The sequence below is a fragment of the Thamnophis elegans genome, chromosome 17 (genome assembly GCF_009769535.1).
Source record: "Thamnophis elegans isolate rThaEle1 chromosome 17, rThaEle1.pri, whole genome shotgun sequence".
NCBI classification, from domain to species: domain Eukaryota; kingdom Metazoa; phylum Chordata; class Lepidosauria; order Squamata; family Colubridae; genus Thamnophis; species Thamnophis elegans.
In genome coordinates this window covers 3737705-3757251 of record NC_045557.1, presented here as the reverse complement: position 1 = coordinate 3757251, position 19547 = coordinate 3737705, and the positions used below count along the sequence as shown (strand labels likewise).

The 19547-nt window shown below is 49.3% G+C and overlaps 2 protein-coding genes across 2 annotated transcripts; both read left to right on the top strand.

Annotated features, from left to right (window-relative positions):
* Positions 1-303: 303 nt before the first annotated feature.
* Positions 304-8010, top strand: RORC (RAR related orphan receptor C). Its single transcript, XM_032234008.1, has 9 exons — positions 304-520; positions 800-941; positions 1732-2232; positions 3062-3183; positions 3466-3598; positions 4322-4429; positions 5851-5961; positions 6332-6441; positions 7425-8010. The coding sequence occupies exons 2-9, from the start codon at positions 830-832 to the stop codon at positions 7590-7592; spliced, it is 1365 nt and encodes a 454-aa protein (XP_032089899.1). The 5' UTR covers positions 304-520; positions 800-829; the 3' UTR covers positions 7593-8010.
* Positions 8011-15638: 7628 nt separating this feature from the next.
* Positions 15639-17459, top strand: LINGO4 (leucine rich repeat and Ig domain containing 4). Its single transcript, XM_032234265.1, has one exon. The coding sequence runs from the start codon at positions 15639-15641 to the stop codon at positions 17457-17459; it is 1821 nt and encodes a 606-aa protein (XP_032090156.1).
* The last annotated feature ends 2088 nt before the right edge of the window (positions 17460-19547 follow it).

Here is a 19547-nt window from a genome sequence, read left to right as displayed (position 1 = left end):
CTCCTCACTGTCCAAATGTACTGCCAGCTCCACTGGCCATTGGCGGGCCACAACATCTCCCTCCACAGCCTCTATCACTGATTTATGCACAATTTTTGGTGGGATGTACACCTTGGCAAGAGAAGGATGTTAAAGGTCTGTTTGCCACCAAGTCCTTTTTTGGGGGGGGGGGGTCTTGTGAAAGTCACTACCGCGAATGTGGACAACACTGCCCTCTGGTGGACTGTGATGAACACTGCAAGGTCTTTTGACTAACAGCTGGAGAGTTGCTGTCTAATGATGGTAGTTGACTTTCTCCAACAGTGAAGAAAAAGGACCATCTGCGGATCCTGGTTTGATCAGAACACGGCTTGTCCGCTTGCTGGTTCCCCCACTGCTTCCCGCGTGCTTCTCTCAAGAGTCCAACTTCTTCTTGTCTTCTTTTCCCCACACAGCCCAGATTGAAGTGATCCCCTGCAAGATCTGCGGAGACAAATCTTCCGGGATCCACTACGGGGTCATCACTTGCGAAGGATGCAAGGTGGGGAATGGTCTCCTCGATCGCTGGGATCTTGAGTGTTGGCCTGAGTCCTCTTGGCCATAATTGTTCCCTCTTCTATGCAGAAGATTCTCCTGGGGGGGTCGGGGAGGGAGGGTCTCCTTTTTCTGGAAGCAGATGGCCATAAATCTCTACTGAACCAATTTTGGCTCTCTTCACTGATGGACCACTGGACTGTTGGGCTTCACAAAGTCTTGGAGGCCACCAGTGAAGTTACCAAAGATCCATCTTCTCAGTTCATCTTCTTGGCTTCCTCTCCAGGGTTTCTTCCGACGCAGCCAGCAAGGGAACATGACCTATTCTTGTACTCGGCAACAAAACTGTCTGATCGACCGCACCAGCCGCAACCGCTGCCAACATTGTCGCCTGCAGAAATGTCTCAGCCTTGGCATGTCCCGTGACGGTAAGACCCATGTTGAGGTGCACCTCAGGGAGGGCTCCTGTCAGGGAATTGCGCAGCTGGCGTCCAAAAGAAGTTAGAGACACTGACAGGAACTTGTAATTTTATGTAAATAAGTATGTTTAAACATCTATATTGACAGCAGACAAGATAGTCAGGAGCACACTAACATGAGGTAAATCGCATCAAGTAAATCGCGTGAGGTAAATCACGTGAGGTAAATCGCGTGAGGTAAATCATGTGAGATAAATCGTGTGAGGTAAATCGTGTGAGGTAAATAGTGTGAGGTAAATTACACAGCAGTAAACAGAGCACACAGAAGAAAAAAGCGGGAAAAAGGGAAACTCCCCTTTTACACCCACAGCAACGAATCATAGCATATATTTTCTCATGCAGAAGCCTCCTCTCTCCAACCAATCAACCACAACTCTGTGTTCTGACCCATACAACCAATTTCATTGTATTTAAGTACAATGACAATAAAGATTATACTTATATTTATTTACTGTTCCAGTTACTAAATTAAATATCTTAACAGTTCCCAAGTCTTATAAGATTTCCCCGGATTTCTAAACGCAACATGGCGCACTCAGATTTGGAGACATTACCTCTGTCCCTTGCCTCACTTTGGCAGTGACACACCGCAAAATGGGACAAGAGGGAGAAGAACCAGGTTGGAGATGTTCAGGAGCTTCAAGTGACTCCTGAATAAACTCAAAATTGCTCATTTTTTAAGTGTCCTGGTCCATTTTTATCTCTAGTGAACCATCCCCTAATTCGTCTTCTCTTCCAGCTGTCAAATTTGGCCGGATGTCGAAGAAGCAACGAGACAGCCTCCACGCCGAAGTCCAGAAACAGCTGCAGCAGCAGCAACAACATCAAGGCGGAGAGAGCTCCACCTTCTCCTTGGGCATGGCCAACGGTCAACTCAAGCTGGACCCTTCTCCAGATCTCCGAGAAGGCTCCCCTGCACTCCTCACCAGACAGACCCGCCTTAGCCAGTCTCCAGATGAGACGGCGGGCTTGGCCTACTCTAACGGACTCCCCAAGGCGCAGATACTCCTGGGTGAGGACCAGCAGGACTTCTTCAAGAAAGGGTATGGTCCTGGGGTCATCAAGGTAGAACCCAGGACCAGCGGCTATTACGCTATGGAGAGGCAGGCGTCACCAGACCTCCTGTCCCCGAATGTCACCAGAGCAGATCACACAGCAGCCAGAGAGACCCTTGACGTCTATGCCAACCCAAGCTTCACCGGCTACTTGGAGTGCCCGCATCCTTCGCTAACGGAGATTGGTGAGTGAATGGAGGTTTTCAGAAAGGCTGGAAGAAAAAGAAGTATTAAGTGGGCAGTGTGGGAGTCTTCAGAAGAATAACAAGAATTGGAAGGGACCTTGGAGGTCTTCTAGCCCATCCCCTGCTCAGAATACAGAATAACAGTTGGAAGGGACTTTGGAGGTCTTCTAGTCTGATCCGTTGCCCAGAATATAGAATAATAGAGTTGGAAGGGACCTCAGAGGTCTTCTAGTCTACCCACTGCTCAGAATACAGAATGAATTAGAAGGGACCTTGGAGGACTTCTGGTTTTACCCGGTGCTCCGAATACAGAATAACAGAGTGGGAAGGGACCTTGGAGATCTTCTAGTCCATTCCCCTGCTCAGAATACAGAATAACAGAGTTGGAAGGGACCGTGGAGGTCTTCTAGCCCACCCCTTGCTCAGAATACAGAATAACAGAGTTGGAAGGGACCTTGGAGGTCTTCTAGTCTGATCCATTGCTCAGAATATAGAATAATAGAGTTGGAAGGGACCTCAGAGGTCTGAATTTGAAGGGACCTTGGAGGTCTTCTGGTTTGACCCGGTGCTCCGAATACAGAATAACAGAGTTGGAAGGCACCTTGGAGGTCTTCTACTCCAACCCCTGCTCAGATTACAGAATAATGTAGTTGGAAGGTACCTTGGAGGTCTTCTTGTCCAAGACAAAACATGGGGTTTTGAGCCAACTTCTCAAGTTCAGGCTTAGGGCAAGCAACAGAAGCCAAGGCAGCTGAGGCTGGACCCAGGACATCTTCTGTGGGATTCCAATTGGCAGATATGGGGCCATCTTGTTGTCTTCATCCTGCAGAGCACTTAACCCAGAATGTCCTCAAGTCCTACCGGGAGACGTGTCAGCTTCGCTTGGAAGACCTCCAGCTGCTGAGGTGGGAAACCTTCACCCGAGAAGAAATTGGGAGCTACCAGAAGAAGGTACGATGGGGTTCCACCCACTGTCAGAGAGAAATACCCCATCTTAAAGTTCTGATTAAGGAGGAGGAGGAGGAGGAGGAGGAGGAGGAGGAGGAGGAGGAGGAGGAGGAGGAGGAGGAGGACTGTGGGGTTCTTGTTTCTGAGCTGGGTGGTTTCCTTGCAGAGATTTCATGACCCAACTAGGGAACATCTTCAGTTCCTCTGAACCTTTACTCCCCTCTGTTTTCTCGCAATCCACCCAAACTTCTTCATCATCTTCTCTTTCTCTCTCTCTCCCATTAGACTATGGAGGAAATGTGGGAACGTTGCACCTGCCGCATCACGGAAGCCATCCAGTATGTGGTGGAGTTCGCCAAGCGAATGGGGGGCTTCATGGACCTTTGCCAGAACGACCAGATCGTGCTTCTCAAAGCAGGTAATGATGCCGCACTGAGTTCCCGAGAGTCCTTTTGTGGCTCGGGTTCCTACCACTGCCTTTCCACTGGAGAACAAAACGATGCTTCCTTTTATCGTGTGATTTTTTAAGGGCCATTTTTATGCCGGGTGGCTGAGATTCTAAGACGCTGAGCTTGTCGATCGGCAGTTTGGCAGTTCGAATCCCCAGCGCCGCTTAACGGAGTGAGCTCCCGTTACTTGTCCCAACTTCTGCCAACCTAGCAGTCCGAAAGAATGTAAAAAATGCAAGTAGAAAAATAGGAACCACCTTTGGTGGGAAGGGAACAGCGTTCGGTGCTTCTTCAGCGTTGAGTCATGCTGGCCACATGACCACGGAGACGTCTTTGGACAGCACTGGCTCTTCGGCTTTGAAACGGAGATGAGCAGTGCCCCCTAGAGTTGGGAACGACTAGCACAGATGAGAACCTTTACCTTGCTCTTAATGTTTTCAATCTTTTTCACCATCTTCTTGTTATTTAGTAACCCAAGTAGAGAACTTTTGTTCGGCTGGATGAGAAGCGTGAGAAAGTCCCCAAAATTGTTCCTGTCCCAAACATGGGGAGGGACCAGAACAAGCAATCATTAAGGGGTGCAGAACAGACCCATTTCGGTCCAAGCTGAGGGGTTCAACCCAAGTTCCTCCCCCACCCCAAAAAAATGGAAGGATTGACTGGGCTGACGTCATTCTTCCCCCCCCTTTCAGGTGCCATGGAGGTGGTTCTGGTGAGGATGTGCCGAGCCTTCAATTCTGAGAACCGGACAGTCTTCTTTGAGGGCAAATACGCTGGCCCAGAAGTCTTCAAATCTCTAGGTACGAGAGCGTCCTACTTGCTGGGTCAAGAATGATGGAATTCCCCCATAGATTTGGAGTTGGGGGTCTAAAGTAGGGCCTAGAAGGGGGTCTAGCAAATAGTTTTGGGGGGCAAGGTGGAGGGCTGCTCCTTGAGAAAGTTTGAGGAACGTCAACTGGCAATGTGAAGTGGCTCCAGGAGTTGGTTTCCAAGAAACATCTAACTTCCCCAGAGAGGAACATTAAATTGTTCTGTCCTTCCTTCTCCCACTCCTCTTCCTCTTTTTCCTTCTGTGTCTCCTCCTCCTCCTCTTCCTCCTCCTCCTCTTCCTTGTCCCAAAGGTGCTTTTTCAATGGACTTTCATTGGGGGGTGGGTGGGTTTGAAGGCGTTTCACTTCTCATCCAAGAAGGTTCTTCAGCTCTGACTGGATGGAGAGGACCGGAAAGATGGATACTCCTTGCAGGAATCCTTCCGTTCCCCACCATTCAGTCAGAACTCGAGGAAGCTTCTTGGGTGAGAAGCAAAATGTCTTCACAGAACAACGAGGAAGTCCAGTTGCCTCTTGAAAAAAGCACTTTTGGGATAACCATGATCTGGACGACTGAGAACTTCCATAGATATTCTCCTCTTCCTCCTCTCCTCCTCCTCTTCCTCCTTCCTCCTCTTCCTCCTCTCCTCCTCCTCTTCCTCCTCTCCTCCTCCTCTTCCTCTCTTCTTCTTTCCTCTGTCTCCTTCTCTTCATTCTCCTCTTCCTCCTCTCCTCCTCCTCCTCTTCTTCCTTCCTTCTCTTCTCCTCTTTTTCATCTGCTCTTCTTCTTCTTCCTGCTCTTCTTCCTCTTCCTCTCCTCTTCTTTCCTCTGTCTCCTCTTCATTCTCACCTTCCTCCTCTTTCTCCTTCCTTCTCTTTTTTGTCTGCTCCTCCTCCTCTTCTTCTTCCTGCTCTTCTTCCTCTTCCTCTCCTCTTCTTTCCTCTGTCTCCTCTTCATTCTCACCTTCCTCCTCTTCCTCCTTCCTTCTCTTCCCTTTTTTGTCTGCTCCTCCTCTTCTTCTTCCTGCTCTTCTTCTTCTTCCTCTCCTCTTCTTTCCTCTGTCTCCTCTTCATTCTCACCTTCCTCCTCTTTCTCCTTCTCTTCTCCTCCTCTTTTTCATCTGCTCCTCCTCCTCTTCTTCTTCCTGCTCTTCTTCCTCTTCCTCTCCTCTTCTTTCCTCTGTCTCCTCTTCATTCTCACCTTCCTCCTCTTTCTCCTTCCTTCTCTTTTTTGTCTGCTCCTCCTCCTCCTCCTCTTCTTTCCCCCTCTCCTCTTTCCTCCTGTCTCCTCCTTTTCTTCCTCTTCTTCCTTCGCCTCTTCCTCTTCTCCGACTTCTCTTTCTTTGCCTCCTCCTCCTCCTCCTCCTCCTCTTTGGAGTGTGGTTTGACACAACGAGTCTTGCTTTCCTCAGGTTGCAGCGAACTGATCAACTCCATCTTCGACTTCACACACAGCCTGTGTTCGCTCCACTTCTCCGAGAACGAAATTGCTCTTTTCACAGCCTTGGTGTTGATCAACGCAAGTAAGAACCAAGCTTTCTGGTGGCGGAGTTCAACTTCAGCCCTCTCGCTCTTTTGACTGCACTCCATTGACTGTTGCGGGGTTGAGGAGGTTGTGGTGTCGGGTTTCCTAAAAATGCCCTAATTGATTCATGAGTATCGAGCCAAGTTTCAATACGAAACTAGTCATTTATTAGGATCACCACAGGCAAGCTCTTGTCGCAGTCAGTGTCATACTGAACTGTACGCCTGCTCCTTCCCTCCCTTCAGTCTGTGTCATAAATCACATTCCCCAATGAGTTGCACCCCTCCCAAGCCTGCTACAGTCATCTGAGATCCCACCGTTGGCTTTCGCAAACCCAGCAGGTTTCTCTCTCTCTCTCCGTTTTGCAGATCGCCCGTGGCTGCAAGAGAGAAGCAAAGTGGCCTATTTGCAAAACAACCTCGAAGTGGCCTTCAGACAGATGTTGCAGAAAAATCACCGGGAAGGCATTTTGGCAAAGGTGAGTCTCAACCAGGGTTTCGAAGAGCGGAGGAAAGAATACAGAAGAGCAGAGTCGGAAGGGACATTGAAGGTCTTCTAGCCCAACAGGAGACCCTACATCAATTCAGACAAATGGCTTTCCAATATTTTTGTAAAAAATCACCAGTGATGAAGCACCTTCTGGAGGCAAGTCGTTCCTCAGGTTAATTGTCCTCCCTGTCAGGAAATTCCTCCTTAGTTCTAAGTTGCTTCTCTCCTTGATTAGTTTCCATCCGTTGCTTCTCGTCTTGCTTCCTGGTGCTTATCCAATTTGCTGGCAGGACCCCAGAGGACAAGCTCAGAGTCCAAATGGATCTTGGCAGACTTGAACCCTGGGCCCTACTCAATGCAATGAAATTTAAACGTAGAGAAAAGCAAGACTTTACACCTAGGAATGAAAAACCAAAGATTAGCTGAAACTTTAGCTCAAAAGCAGTAACTAATCTCTTTGGGACAAGCCGGCATGGCGTGAATCTTGATGGGTGTCAAAACACCAGGGAAATCAGGAGATTCAGGCAGTTCAAATGAGTGTAAAGTTTTTTTTTTTTTAAAGCTTAAGTTCTCTACAGGAATCTGGCCAACTGACTGTTAAGGGAAAAAGAGCGGGAGATAATAAAGGCATTAAAGACGGGCTGGACTTAGATCTCTTGCGGCCATGCAGGGATTCGTGACTTAGTTCAAATGAGTTGAAATGAGTGTCAGGTTTTGGTTTTTTTTGAAAGCTTAAGCTCTCTACAAGAATCTGGCCAACTAACTGTTAAGGGGAAAAGAGCGGGAGATAATAAAGGCATTCAAGATGGGCTGGAATTAGATCTCTTATGGCCATGCAGGGATTCGTGTCTTATGGATGTGTTTGACCCCTCCTTCGGGCTCAGCCTGGTCATCTCCTACAATGGGGCCCCTTCCAGGTGAGCCAGACCCAGGTGAGAGTATCTCATTCTCTCCCACTTTCTCCCTCTCCAGTTGCCGCCCAAAGGAAAGTTGCGAAGTCTCTGTTCCCAGCACGTGGAGAAGCTCCGGTCCTTCCGCCAGACCTACCCCATGTTCGTCCACACGGTTTTCCCACCGCTGTACAAAGAGCTCTTCAGTTCAGACTCCGACCCGCTGATCCAGGGGCCCACAGGGGTGTAACCCTCCCCTCCCCACAAGCTGAGGAGGCGTCGCCTCGCGGTCCCCTGGAAGCCAGGCGCGAAACGAAGAATTGGCTCGAGGGAAGCAGTCAACAAAGAGAGCCGGCGAGAGTGGACAAGGAGTGGGTCATCGCTCGACTGTCCTCATTTTGGGGGAGTCCCACTTCATCCTGGAAGAAAAACAAGCCAGGGTCACCTGTCTCCCCCCCCCCCTCGGAGGGACCCCTCAAAGTGTTCCAGTTTACGTTTAAGGGTTTAGCTGCCATGGAGGCAAGAAGCAGTAAGTGGGGGATTGTGCGAGACAGAGAAATCCACCCTGATACAGATTTGTGGGAAGGCAACGCTGGATACCGCAAACACGCTCGGCCGATGCCCCAAAATACCTCATTTGTGCCATTTTAACGGCAAGAGACTTGGCCAAGTTCAAAAGAAATGTATATATATGTAAGCATTTCTAGAGAGAGGGAGAGATGCTCTTCTTTACGATAGATTTTATTTTTCTGCTAAGTCTGTATTTTGATAACAAAGGAATCCTTGGCTGTTTCACACACACCCCTGCCCCCCTTTCTTTCTCTTTGCACTGTCACTTCGCCAAGTTGACCTCAAATTCTGGACTTGCCCAAAAGTGTGTTTGTCAGGATACACCTAAGCACCTTTTGGAGTGGCAATCTAGAAACCAAATTTTTCGGAGTATAAGACGCACTTCCCCCCCCCCTGCCTGAAAGAAGGTGAAAATTGGGGCGCGTCTTATACACCAAATGTAGCCAAAACCACGAAGCGCGGAGGTCTGTGGCAATCCCTGCAGCCGGGAACAGCTGATTGGGAGTATTCCGGGAGCCGATCCTCCCCGCCAATCAGCTGGTCAATTTTAAGAAGCTTTTTTTCGGGGATCAGGTAGAAAAGCTGGTATTTCCCCGGCCAGCATTCCGACTGGCATCTTGACACTTCCAGTAATATCTTCACCATGTGGGAATTGATAGGACGACAATCTTGGATAAACCAAGAGAGCCGAGGTGGCGCAGTGGTTAGAGTGCAGCACTGCAGGCTACTTCAGCTGACTGCAGTTCTGCAGTTCGGCTGTTCAAATCTCACTGGCTCAGGGTTGACTCAGCCTTCCATCCTTCCGAGGTGGGTAAAATGAGGACCCGGATTGTTGTTGGGGGCGATATGCTGACTCTGTAAACCGCTTAGAGAGGGCTGAAAGCCCTATGAAGCGGTATATAAGTCTAACTGCTATTGCTATAAACCGCCAGGTAACCCCGTGTTGGTCTGAAATTTAAAAACCTCGAGAATTGAGATGGTCTTAGCTTTTCCGTCAAGAAAAAGGGGGGCGCCACTCACCATTTGCACAGAAAAATCCACTACTGTATGTGGACCAAAACTCCAGGGCTTTTTTCTATTCTTCTAATCTTTTTCCTTGGATTTCTAAAAAAAAAATAGTTTGAAATATTTAAAGGGGGAGGCTGTGTAAATATAACTGGTTGAAAAAGTTTTATTTTTTTTCAAGCTATGTGGAGAGAAGTTGGTCTTTAGAAACCGTTTAGCCTACTTTTTAATTTAATTAAACCACGGTGCAAATTGGTACAGCGGTTTGAGTCTTTTTATTCGTTTGCTGGCTCACTTTATTTTTTCTTATTGATATTACCCTTGCTTTATTTGTTGGGGGGGGGGTTCCATGTGGAAAGGCAAACCGCTGAGCATTGGAAAGGCAATGGATCAAATCCGCACAGGAGGAGTTCCAATTTTCTCATCTACTGTCCTGGCAAACAATCTTTTAATTATTCTGATGTCCCTTCATGATCTTTGGAATAAGTTGCTGAATGGTCAGAATTCGGTGGCCGCTTTAGACACCGCTAGAAATTTAAATTTTCGAAATGCACACTTCTCGGCTGTTAAGGGACGTGCAGATTAAAATGTGCGATGATTGGGAAAATAAAGTATCTCCCCCCCCCACACACACACACACCTTGAAGCCCCCAGACCTACCTTGATGTTGTTAGTTGCAAAGTCAGTTCTCAGCTGCCTTCGGAGTCAGACATCAGTGAGGCAGAAGAACGGCTGGAGCCTGTTCCCAGTGTGCGCATGTGCAGAGTAGCCGGACGAAGGGAACAGCTAAAAATACAGGGGGCAACTTGGGAGGAAGGCCACAGGTGGACGGTGAATGGCCCCTCCCAGAGGCAATAAAAGAGGAGCGACAAGGGAGTGGAGTTTGCAGGAGACCATTAGTTCCCTTAATTGGTTTGTGACTCTCTGAGACTCCTGGCCAAGTTCTGCAGAGATCGACCTGGCAGCTCTCCAAGCCAGATAAGGTCTGTGACCGTAAATCCTCCCTTGAAAAACTTTGCCGGATGTGAATGGGCAGAATTCACAACAAATTAATAAAAGGAATTTTTATCGGGATGAGGAGTCGGCTTCATGAGAAGTCTCGGCCACACTAACATCCATGCTTAAGAATCCGAGACCGTTTGCTGATGACATGCACACAATTAATCAAACAAAATTAACCCGTCTGTTACCAGTTTACAGCCCGCAAACCCTTCACCCATCGATAAGGGAAACCGCGATAAGCCATCAGCCACAGTTCTTTTTCTCCAGGGAAAAAAAATGGGACTCAATTGGTGGGCTCCCCAGCGTGGAAAGCCCACCCACCCTAAGTCGGAAACGTAGAGCCGGGTTTGATCTTGGACTCTCGAGCCAATCGATCAATTTCACGCGCACTCTTTTCCGTTGGGTTGCTGGAATGAAAACCGGCAGCGGCTTCGGTTTGTGAGGATGTGAGCGTGTTTGTGTGTGTGTGTGTGTGTGTTTGTCGTCCTGCTTTGCTGCTGTGAGTGCCGAGCAGCGGTAAAAATAAATAAAAGAGCCAGAAGAAAAATTACAGAAAGTCGAGAAGGGAATGTTCTCAAGGCTGGGATGACAGCCACAGAGGAGAGAGGACGGAGGGACGGGAGACGGACTCTTAGACTGGTGTGTGACCAACTCCAGGTATGCAGTTCGTTCATTTCTCAGCTATTTCTGAGCTATTTCTGAGCTATTTCTGAGCTATTTCTGAGCTGTTTGCAGGCGAGGCACCTGCCCGACTTCTCTTGAGAAGCAGAAGAGGGTTCAAGCTGGATGTTTTTTATTTCGTTCACGGAAGGGCAGTATACAGAAGCAATTGCAAAAATCGCTCGCTCTGTTAAAAAGGAGAATCGGTAGGGTTCGAGTTCGGGCAGCTTGGCATGTGTGAACCTAATCTCTAATCAGGGGTCCGGCATGCAAAAGCCCCAGGTGAGAATCCAGACACTTGGGGGAGGGGGGTGGTGGATCGGGAGAAGCTGCTGGGAAGTTGAAGGAAAGCTTGCAAAGATTGAAGGAAGGTGAGGTTTTCTTCGTGTGGCTGGGCTGCGTTGAATGGAGGTCCCCCGTTGCAACTCTGCGTGGTTTCAGCGGGGGGGAGGCCGAAAGGTAAAAAGGAAGCTTTCTCCCCCCGTTTCCTTGGGTGGGTGCTAACGTAACACGCAAACACATACCTCTTTCCCCCCCTCCCCACCTTCTTTTTAAAGAAACTATCCGGAGCAACGATTTCAGCCCACAATTGTTGTCGTGTTTGAATGTGCCAAGGCCTCGGTGAGGAATAAAAATAGGCGGATTCCGACGAGTCAGGACATCAAAATCCGGCAGGGAGAGAGACTCTCTCTTAAAATATAATTGTATTTTTTAAGAAAATACAGATTTATGGAGGAGTTTCGGGGGAAGACGCAGCGGTGAGCCTGGTTTCCCATCTGGCGTTTCTCTGCCCCAGTTACGTGTGGGTTGTCAATCCCCGCCACATCCAGAAGGAAGACTCTTGGCCAAGGGATTTAAAAGGCCGCCACTATACCCAGTGGCTCAGTGGCTTAAGACGCTGAGCTTGACGATCAGAAAAGGTCGGCAGTTCGGCGGTTCGAATCCCCGGCGCCGTGTAACGGAGTGAGCTCCCGTTGCTTGTCCCGGCTTCTGCCAACCTAGCAGTTCGAAAGGACGTAGAAAATGCAAGTAGACAAATAGGAACCACCTTTGGTGGGAAGGGAACAGCATTCCGTGCACCTTCGGGCATTGAGTCATGCCGGCCACATGACCACGGAGACGTCTTCGGACAGCGCTGGCTCTTCGGCTTTGAAACGGAGACGAGCGGCGCCCCCTGGAGTCAGGAACGACTAGCACATATGTGCCAAGGGATCCTTTACCTATAAGGGATTCTTTTTTTTTTTTAAACCGGAAGCTTTGGAATTTGGAGTTGTCCAGCCATAAAATCAACAAGGTAAGTTCAAACATCTGATAAAATGCCCCAGGGGGTTCATATCCAACAGCAGGGACTTGTTATAAACCTGTATCAAGGTTATATCAGGATTCGATGCGGTGCCTTCGCGAGTGAAGCGGCTCTTTAAATCCAGGCTCCTCAATGAGGACTAGAAGTTTGCACCGACCTGGAGCGCAAGGGGATTTAATCCTTCCAGGATTAAAAACCAGAGGAAAAATGAGGAGGGGAGGGAGGGTTGATTCTCGATGCTTTGCTATTTATTTAAAATTCATATACAGAAAGGGGAAAATTCTGATATTTCCCCCCCATCCTCTCTGTTAAATCCGTGATTGCAAAGCATAAAAATCTCCCATTTAAGGTGGTGGTTGTTGTTATTTATTTATTTTTAAAATCTTCCTCTCTTGCTGCCTCTTCTTGTCCTACTTTGACTGCATTGGGTTAATTAAATGTTCCCATTAAGATGCAAATTGCGAGCCGGGGACGCTGCGGAAGCCATCACACACACACACACACACCCTTGAAAATGTGCGAGGTGCCAACGTTGCATCACACTTTGTTCTCCGTCAAAGGAGCGAGGACTGAACAGGCCTGCAAATTCCTCCCCAAAAACCCTTCAGGATATTTTTTATTCCCTCCCCGTCTCTGCTTCCCTTAAAATATATTTTTCTTAACCCAAAACACTTTTTCTTTTTCTACTTCTCTAAAGACCTCCCCCCCCAATTTGCTACGTAGCAGCATCTACCCACTGGGGCCTCCCAGGGCTCATCAGTCACACCCCCGACATCTCAATCCCAGCGCTTGGCTAGGAAATGTTGGAGAGCTTTAGCAAGCGAGCCGTTTCACATTCCGGCCCTTAAACTTTCGGCGATGGGGAAAAAAAAGATTTATCTTCTGAAGCGGGCCTGCGGAAGCTTTCCCAAATCTTTTTTTGTTGGTGCGCTAAGCACAATATGATAAAGGGGTGTGTGTGTGTTATTGTTAGGGTTCGTGGTTTGGGAGTGGTGGGGAAAGTGGTTTGATTTTCGAGGCCAAGATTAAGCCAGGAATGTTCTTCTCGCGAAGCCCCTGAAGGCAGGACAAGAAGCAATGGGTAGAAACCATTCTATGCCTGGAATTAAGGAGAAATTCCCTGACAGTGAGAACAATTAGCCAGTGGAACAGCTTGCCACCAGAAGCTGTGAGTGCCCCATCACTTTTTAAGAAGATATTGGACTAGCATGTGTTCTGGAATGGTCTAGGATCTCCTGCTTGAGCAAAGGGTTGGGCTAGAAGACCTCCAAGGTCCCTTCCTACTCTTCATTCTGTTATTTTGCTATCCTTCCTTCCTTCCCTCCTTCCTTCCGAAGGGAAAAGGGTTTCCTGCTTGAGCAGGGGGCTGGACTAGAAGACCTCCAAGGCCCTTTCCAACTCTGTTATTCTATATTCTGTTCTGGACAGCAGAAGAAAACAGGTTGAGGATTACTAGAATTAAAGAGAAATTTGCTGATAGTAGGGACGATTAACCAGTGGAACAGCTTGCCACCAGAAGTTGTGGCTGCACCATCACTGGAGGTTTTCAAGAAGAGATTGGCCAACCATTGGTCTGAAGTGGTCTAGGGTCTCCTGCTCAAGCAGGGGGATGGACTAGAAGACCTCCAAGGTCCCTTCCTACTCTTTATTCTGTTATTTTGCTTTCCTTCCTTCCTTCCTTCCTTCTCCATCACTGGAGGTTTTCAAGAAGAGATTGGACAACCATTTGTCTGAAGTGGTATAGGATCTCCTGCTTAAGCAGGGGGTTGGACTAGAAGACCTCCAGGGTCCCTTCCTACTCTTTATTCTGTTGTTTTGCTTTCCTTCCTTCCTTTCTTCCTTCCTTCCTTCCTTCCTTCTTTCCTTCCTTCTCCATCACTGGAGGTTTTCAAGAAGATATTGGCCAACCATTGGTCTGAAGTGGTCTAGGGTCTCCTGCTCAAGCAGGGAGATGGACTAGAAGACCTCCAAGGTCCCTTCCCACTCTTTATTCTGTTATTTTGCTATCCTTCCTTCCTTCCTTCCTTCCTTCCTTCCTTCCTTCTCCATCACTGGAGGATTTCAGGAAGAGGCTGGACAGCTCTTTATCTGAGATGGTCTAGAGTCTCCTGCTCAAGCAGGGGGTTGGAATAGAAGACCTCCAAGGTCCCTCCCGACTGTTATTCTGTTCCTCCTGTCTTAGCCTCTTTTCTAGGGGGTCAAAATCTCAGTCCAGGGGGACTTGGCCGTGCTGAGAATGGCCAAGCCCTCTTCTGGCATGAATGTCCAACCGGTTCTGACCTCTGCCGACCCCTCTTCCTCCCTCCCCTGCCCCTCTTGCCCTGCCCGTGGGCTCTCCCTTCCTGGCCTCTTGTTCTGCTAAGGACGCCTCTGCTTTAATGCACCGCTGGGAATTTTGCCAAGGACTTACTTAAAAGAAATTAGATTGCAGTGGCCGGGTGGGATACGGGAGATTTCTTTGCAAAGCCGTCTGCGCACGGAGGGGCAACAGAGAACCGTTGTTAGCAGAGATATATATATATATTTTCCTCCTTCCTGTTTGTTCTGGAGTTTACAGGTAGGGGTATGTATGTATCCGTTCAATCGTTGGAGCTGGAAGGGGCTTCGGAGGTCTTCTAGTCCAACCCCTTGCTCGAGCAGGAGACCCTAGACCAGCGGCCACCAATTGGTGGTTTGCGAGAAAAATCTTGGGGGTCCGCAGAAAAATCATTTGCCTTTTTGATATTGCACCAAATCAGGGGTCCTCAAATTACGGCCCCTGGGGATGGATACGTGCAATGGAGGCTTGTGTGGCTGCAGAGAGTCTCCCCCTTCGGGGTCTTTTTGTGGGAGGCAGAAAATCTGACTTGGGGTCTGCTTGGGACTCCTGGTGGGGGGCTTTGGGCGAAGGCTGGAGGGAAACGACGCTGGTGGCAAAGAGCCGTTTCAGTGGGGCAGCATCCTGGCCTGGAACTGGCTGACCATCTCAGCCTGCTGAGCCTCCAGGCGCCGGCACCTGGCCTCGCACCCCCACAGGTCTTCCCTCTGCTTGGAAAGCCCATGCTTCTAGTCCTCAGTGAGGTGCCTCTGCTGAGCCTCCTTCTCGGCCAGATCCTATTTAACCTGAGCTGTTTCGCCAACTCTTTCTCCTGGGGGCTGCTTAGCTCCAGCAACGGATTCCTGTTGGGGCCCTAAGGAGCCCGGGCGGGGCAGGCGAGGAGGGGCTGGGAGGGGAGGGGCGAGCAGAGGCCCGGCGAGGCGCCCCCCGACGTGAGCGACATCAAGCTGGCCACACCCACCCAGTCACATGACCGCCTAGCCACGCCCAGCCAGCCGGTCGTTAGGAAGATCGTATTAGTGGTCCGCGGGATTTAAAATTATGAATTTTAGGGGTCCCGGAGGTCTCAAGGGTTGGGGACCCCTGCCCTAGACAAGTGGCCCGCAACTTCTAGTGGCAAGCGGTTCCACTGGAGAATTGTCCTCACTGTTAGGAAATAGCTTAATTCCAAGGTGGCTTCTCTCCTGGATAAGGTTATTTGGAGAATAGGTGGACCCCAACTCCTCTCAAGACCCCAAAAGTTTCTTTGGTGTGGCTTACTTAGGTAAGAAAGTCCAGGATGGGGGGTGGAAAAAATCCACCTTCAACTACAAGTGTTGCTTTCCAGATGTTCAAAATCCAGCTTCAGTAGGGTAGGCCTTCTTCTCCTTGTTTGTGGATGTCTTCTAACTGTCGATGTCTTTGTGTTCGTTTAGCTGTTGCTTGAGGAAGTTCTCGAGATGTTCAGCGGGCCCTCTTCGTCGGCTCTGCCGTCCTCTTGGTTCCGTGTCTTTCTGGGGATGATGGCCTTCTTGGTGGGATCTGGACAGAGCTGCTCGTTCAGGTGCAAATGTTTGGTGGAGGAGAAAGTTGTCTTCTGCAACGGCCGGAATCTGACCACTGTGCCGGTGAAGATCCCTCCAGATTCAGAATTCTTGGACTTAAGCCAAAATAGCCTTCGTAGCCTGCATCAGGGCATGTTCTCCCGACTCCAAGCCCTCAAAGAGCTGGATCTCAGCTACAACGTCATCTCCAACATTGAACAAGGGGCCTTCAACGGCCTTCAGAAGATCATGACCCTCCGACTAGCAGGCAACAAGTTGAAGATGGTCCCGGACGGGGTCTTCACAGGGCTGCCCAACCTCTCCGTTCTTGACCTTAGGGACAATAAGATCCTCGTGTTCTTGGATCACACGTTCAAAGACCTCTTCGGTCTCGGAAACCTGGACATAAGAGACAATCCTCTGGTCTTGATTTCAGGTCAGGCTTTCCGAGGCCTCCATCACCTCCGGAGGTTCACTCTGCAGAAATGCAACTTCACCAGCCTGCCAACAGAGGCCCTCTCCCACCTTCACCATCTGGTGGAGCTTCATCTCAATGTTCTCGACCTCAGAGTCCTCCACAACTATTCCTTCCGGAAGCTCCATCAGTTAAAAGTTCTGGAGATCAACCAGTGGCCTTCCTTGAAAATTATGGAGCCTCACAGTCTTTCTGGCCTAAACCTCATCTCCTTGTACATCGTCAGATGCAATCTCCATGATGTTCCTTACAGGGCCATCAAGCACCTGGTCCATCTCCGTTTCCTGGACCTCTCTTACAATCCCATCTCAATGATCCGTGGAAGGAAGTTGCTGGATCTCTCCCGCCTCCAAGAGTTCCACCTTACGGGTGGCCGACTGGCCACCATCCAGGCCAACGCGTTTGAAGGCCTGGTCCACTTCCGTCTCCTCAACGTCTCAGCCAACCATCTCCGTACCCTCGAAGAGAGAGTCTTCCACTCGGTGGGGAACCTAGAAGTCCTTCGGCTGGACCGAAACCCCTTGGCCTGTGACTGTCGCCTCCTCTGGATCTTGAAGCGGCGACAGAGGTTGAACTTCGAGGCTCAGCTGCCCATCTGTGCCACCAGCTCAGAAGAAGGAGAGAAGGTCTTCCATGACTTCTCCAGAGCCCTGCCACACCACTTCACCTGCCGGAAGTCGACGATTGAGAACAAGACCTTCCAGAAAGTGGTGGTTCACGAGGGAGAGCAGGCCAACTTGACTTGTAGCAGTGATGGGGACCCACCACCCAGTATTTCTTGGGTGAGCCCTCAAAATATCACCTTAGACTCAACCGTCAAAGGCCGGTCAACTGTCCTCCCTGATGGGACTCTTAAGATTCAATACGCCCTACTTGAAGACAGTGGGACGTACCGTTGTGTAGCGAGCAACGCGGCCGGCAATGACTCCATGATAGCTTCTCTCCAGGTTCTCGTCCCTCTGTTCAACAAGTCCCTTGTCTGGAAGGATTTCAGTCTGCGCAATAAAACGGCGATCTCCTCCCTCTACTTCCTCCACGCCAGCATCTGGCTGGGCATCTTGACCATCGGGGCTGTCCCCTTTCTCTGCTCCGTCCTGGTCTGCTTCACCTTCATCTTCCTCTACAGCAGAGGCCGGGGGAAGGTCACCCACCAGGTGATTCACGCCGAGACCCGTCCCGCCCGAGGTTACAAGGCCATCGTGGGCCAACGGAGACCTTCCCCCAAAAAGCCACAAAGAACCTCACCCCCAAAGCCAAGATAAACTCTTGAGGTCCTCCTCCTCGTGGCAGCTCTTCAGTTCGTTCTTCTCCACCAAGAAGTCCCAGCAGATAAATTGAGGGGGGCCTGTTTGAGAATTGCAACCATGTCTTTGGCTCGCCCCAATAAACCGTCTTTCTCTCACCTGGAGTCACAGCTAGGATATTTTGCCTCCAGAAATTGTGAATGCCCCAACACTGGAAGTCTTTAAGAAGATGTTGGGTAGCCATTTGTCTGAAACGGTATAGGCTTTCCTGCCTAGGCAGGGGGTTGGACTAGAAGACCTCCAAGGTCCCTTCCCACTCTGTTATTCTGTATTTTGAGCAGAGGGCTGGACTAGAAGACCTCCAAGGTCCCTTCCAACTCTGTTATTCTGTATTCTGAGCAGGGGGCTGGTCTAGAAGACCTCCGAGGTCCCTTCCAACTCTGTTATTCTGTATTCTGAGCAGAGGGATGGACTAGAAGACCTCCAAGGTCCCTTCCAACTCTGTTATTCTGTATTCTGAGCAGGGGATTGGACTAGAAGACCTCTGAGGTCCCTTCCAACTCTTATTCTGTATTCTGAGCAGGGGGATGGACTAGAAGACCTCCAAGGTCCCTTCCCACTCTGTTATTCTGTATTCTGAGCAGGGGGCTGGACTAGAAGACCTCCAAGGTCCCTTCCCACTCTGTTATTCTGTATTCTGAGCAGGGGGCTGGTCTAGAAGACCTCCAAGGTCCCTTCCAACTCTGTTATTCTGTATTCTGAGCAGGGGGCTGGTCTAGAAGACCTCCAAGGTCCCTTCCCACTCTGTTATTCTGTATTCTGAGCAGGGGGCTGGACTAGAAGACCTCCGAGGTCCCTTCCAACTCTTATTCTGTATTCTGAGCAGGGGGCTGGACTAGAAGACCTCCAAGGTCCCTTCCAACTCTGTTATTCTGTATTCTGAGCAGGGGGCTGGTCTAGAAGACCTCCAAGGTCCCTTCCAACTCTGTTATTCTGTATTCTGAGCAGGGGGCTGGTCTAGAAGACCTCCAAGGTCCCTTCCCACTCTGTTATTCTGTATTCTGAGCAGGGGGCTGGACTAGAAGACCTCCAAGGTCCCTTCCCACTCTGTTATTCTGTATTCTGAGCAGGGGGCTGGACTAGAAGACCTCCAAGTTCCCTTCCCACTCTGTTATTCTGTATTCTGAGCAGGGGGCTGGGCTAGAAGACCTCCGAGGTCCCTTCCAACTCTGCTATTGTATTGTATTGTATATATCTATATATATTTTTAAACCTAGCAATGGATTGAGTGACACCTCCCTTGCAATTTATTTATTTTTTAAACTCAAATACTCAGCAAACTTTTTTCCCCAAGGAAAATGACAAACAGGGAAATAATTCTGTAATTACGGGGGGGAAAAGATAAGCATTCAGATGTATCCAAAATTCGGAGATTTTGTCCGCTCGTCCTATTTATTAATAAATGCATCCCATTCTTTCTTGCCTCTGAAACTTCTAGTGGTTTTTTTTTTAAATATATTCCTGAACTACTCCTGGAAACTTCCCTCTAATTGCATTAATCTGAGCAATTCTATTTCTCTCTCTCCAAATCTCCACACAAAAGCAAAATCCACTCTCTGTAGCCCAATTGAGCAGTTCCGGAGCAGTTGGTAGAAGTTTCTTTTTAATAAAATAAAAAAAAATATCTAATTCCAGGCATGCTGATTAGGGGATTCTGGGAGTTGAAGTCCACACACCTGCTAATTGGGGGGGGGGGGGTGCTGGGAGTTGAAGTCCCTGCACCTGACTGGGAACTGTGGGTGATGACATTCACCCATTGGCTGGGGAATTCTGGGAGTTGAAATTCACACACTTTAAATTAAACGAGACGCACCGAATTAGAGGCAGAATCCAGAATCCTTGCTGTGCTGCGTGTGGAAAAATAAGGAACCAAGTTCAACGTTCATTCCAGCCAGCAGCTGCTTATAGAAAAATTGGGTGGGTGGGCTACCCTGATGACGTTCAGGAGGAGGAACAATGGGGTCCTCGAATTGGCACAAGGCTTCTGCCCAGCTTTCAAAATCCTTCTCTCTCTCTCCCGGAGAAAGGCGAGATGCTTTCGCCTCA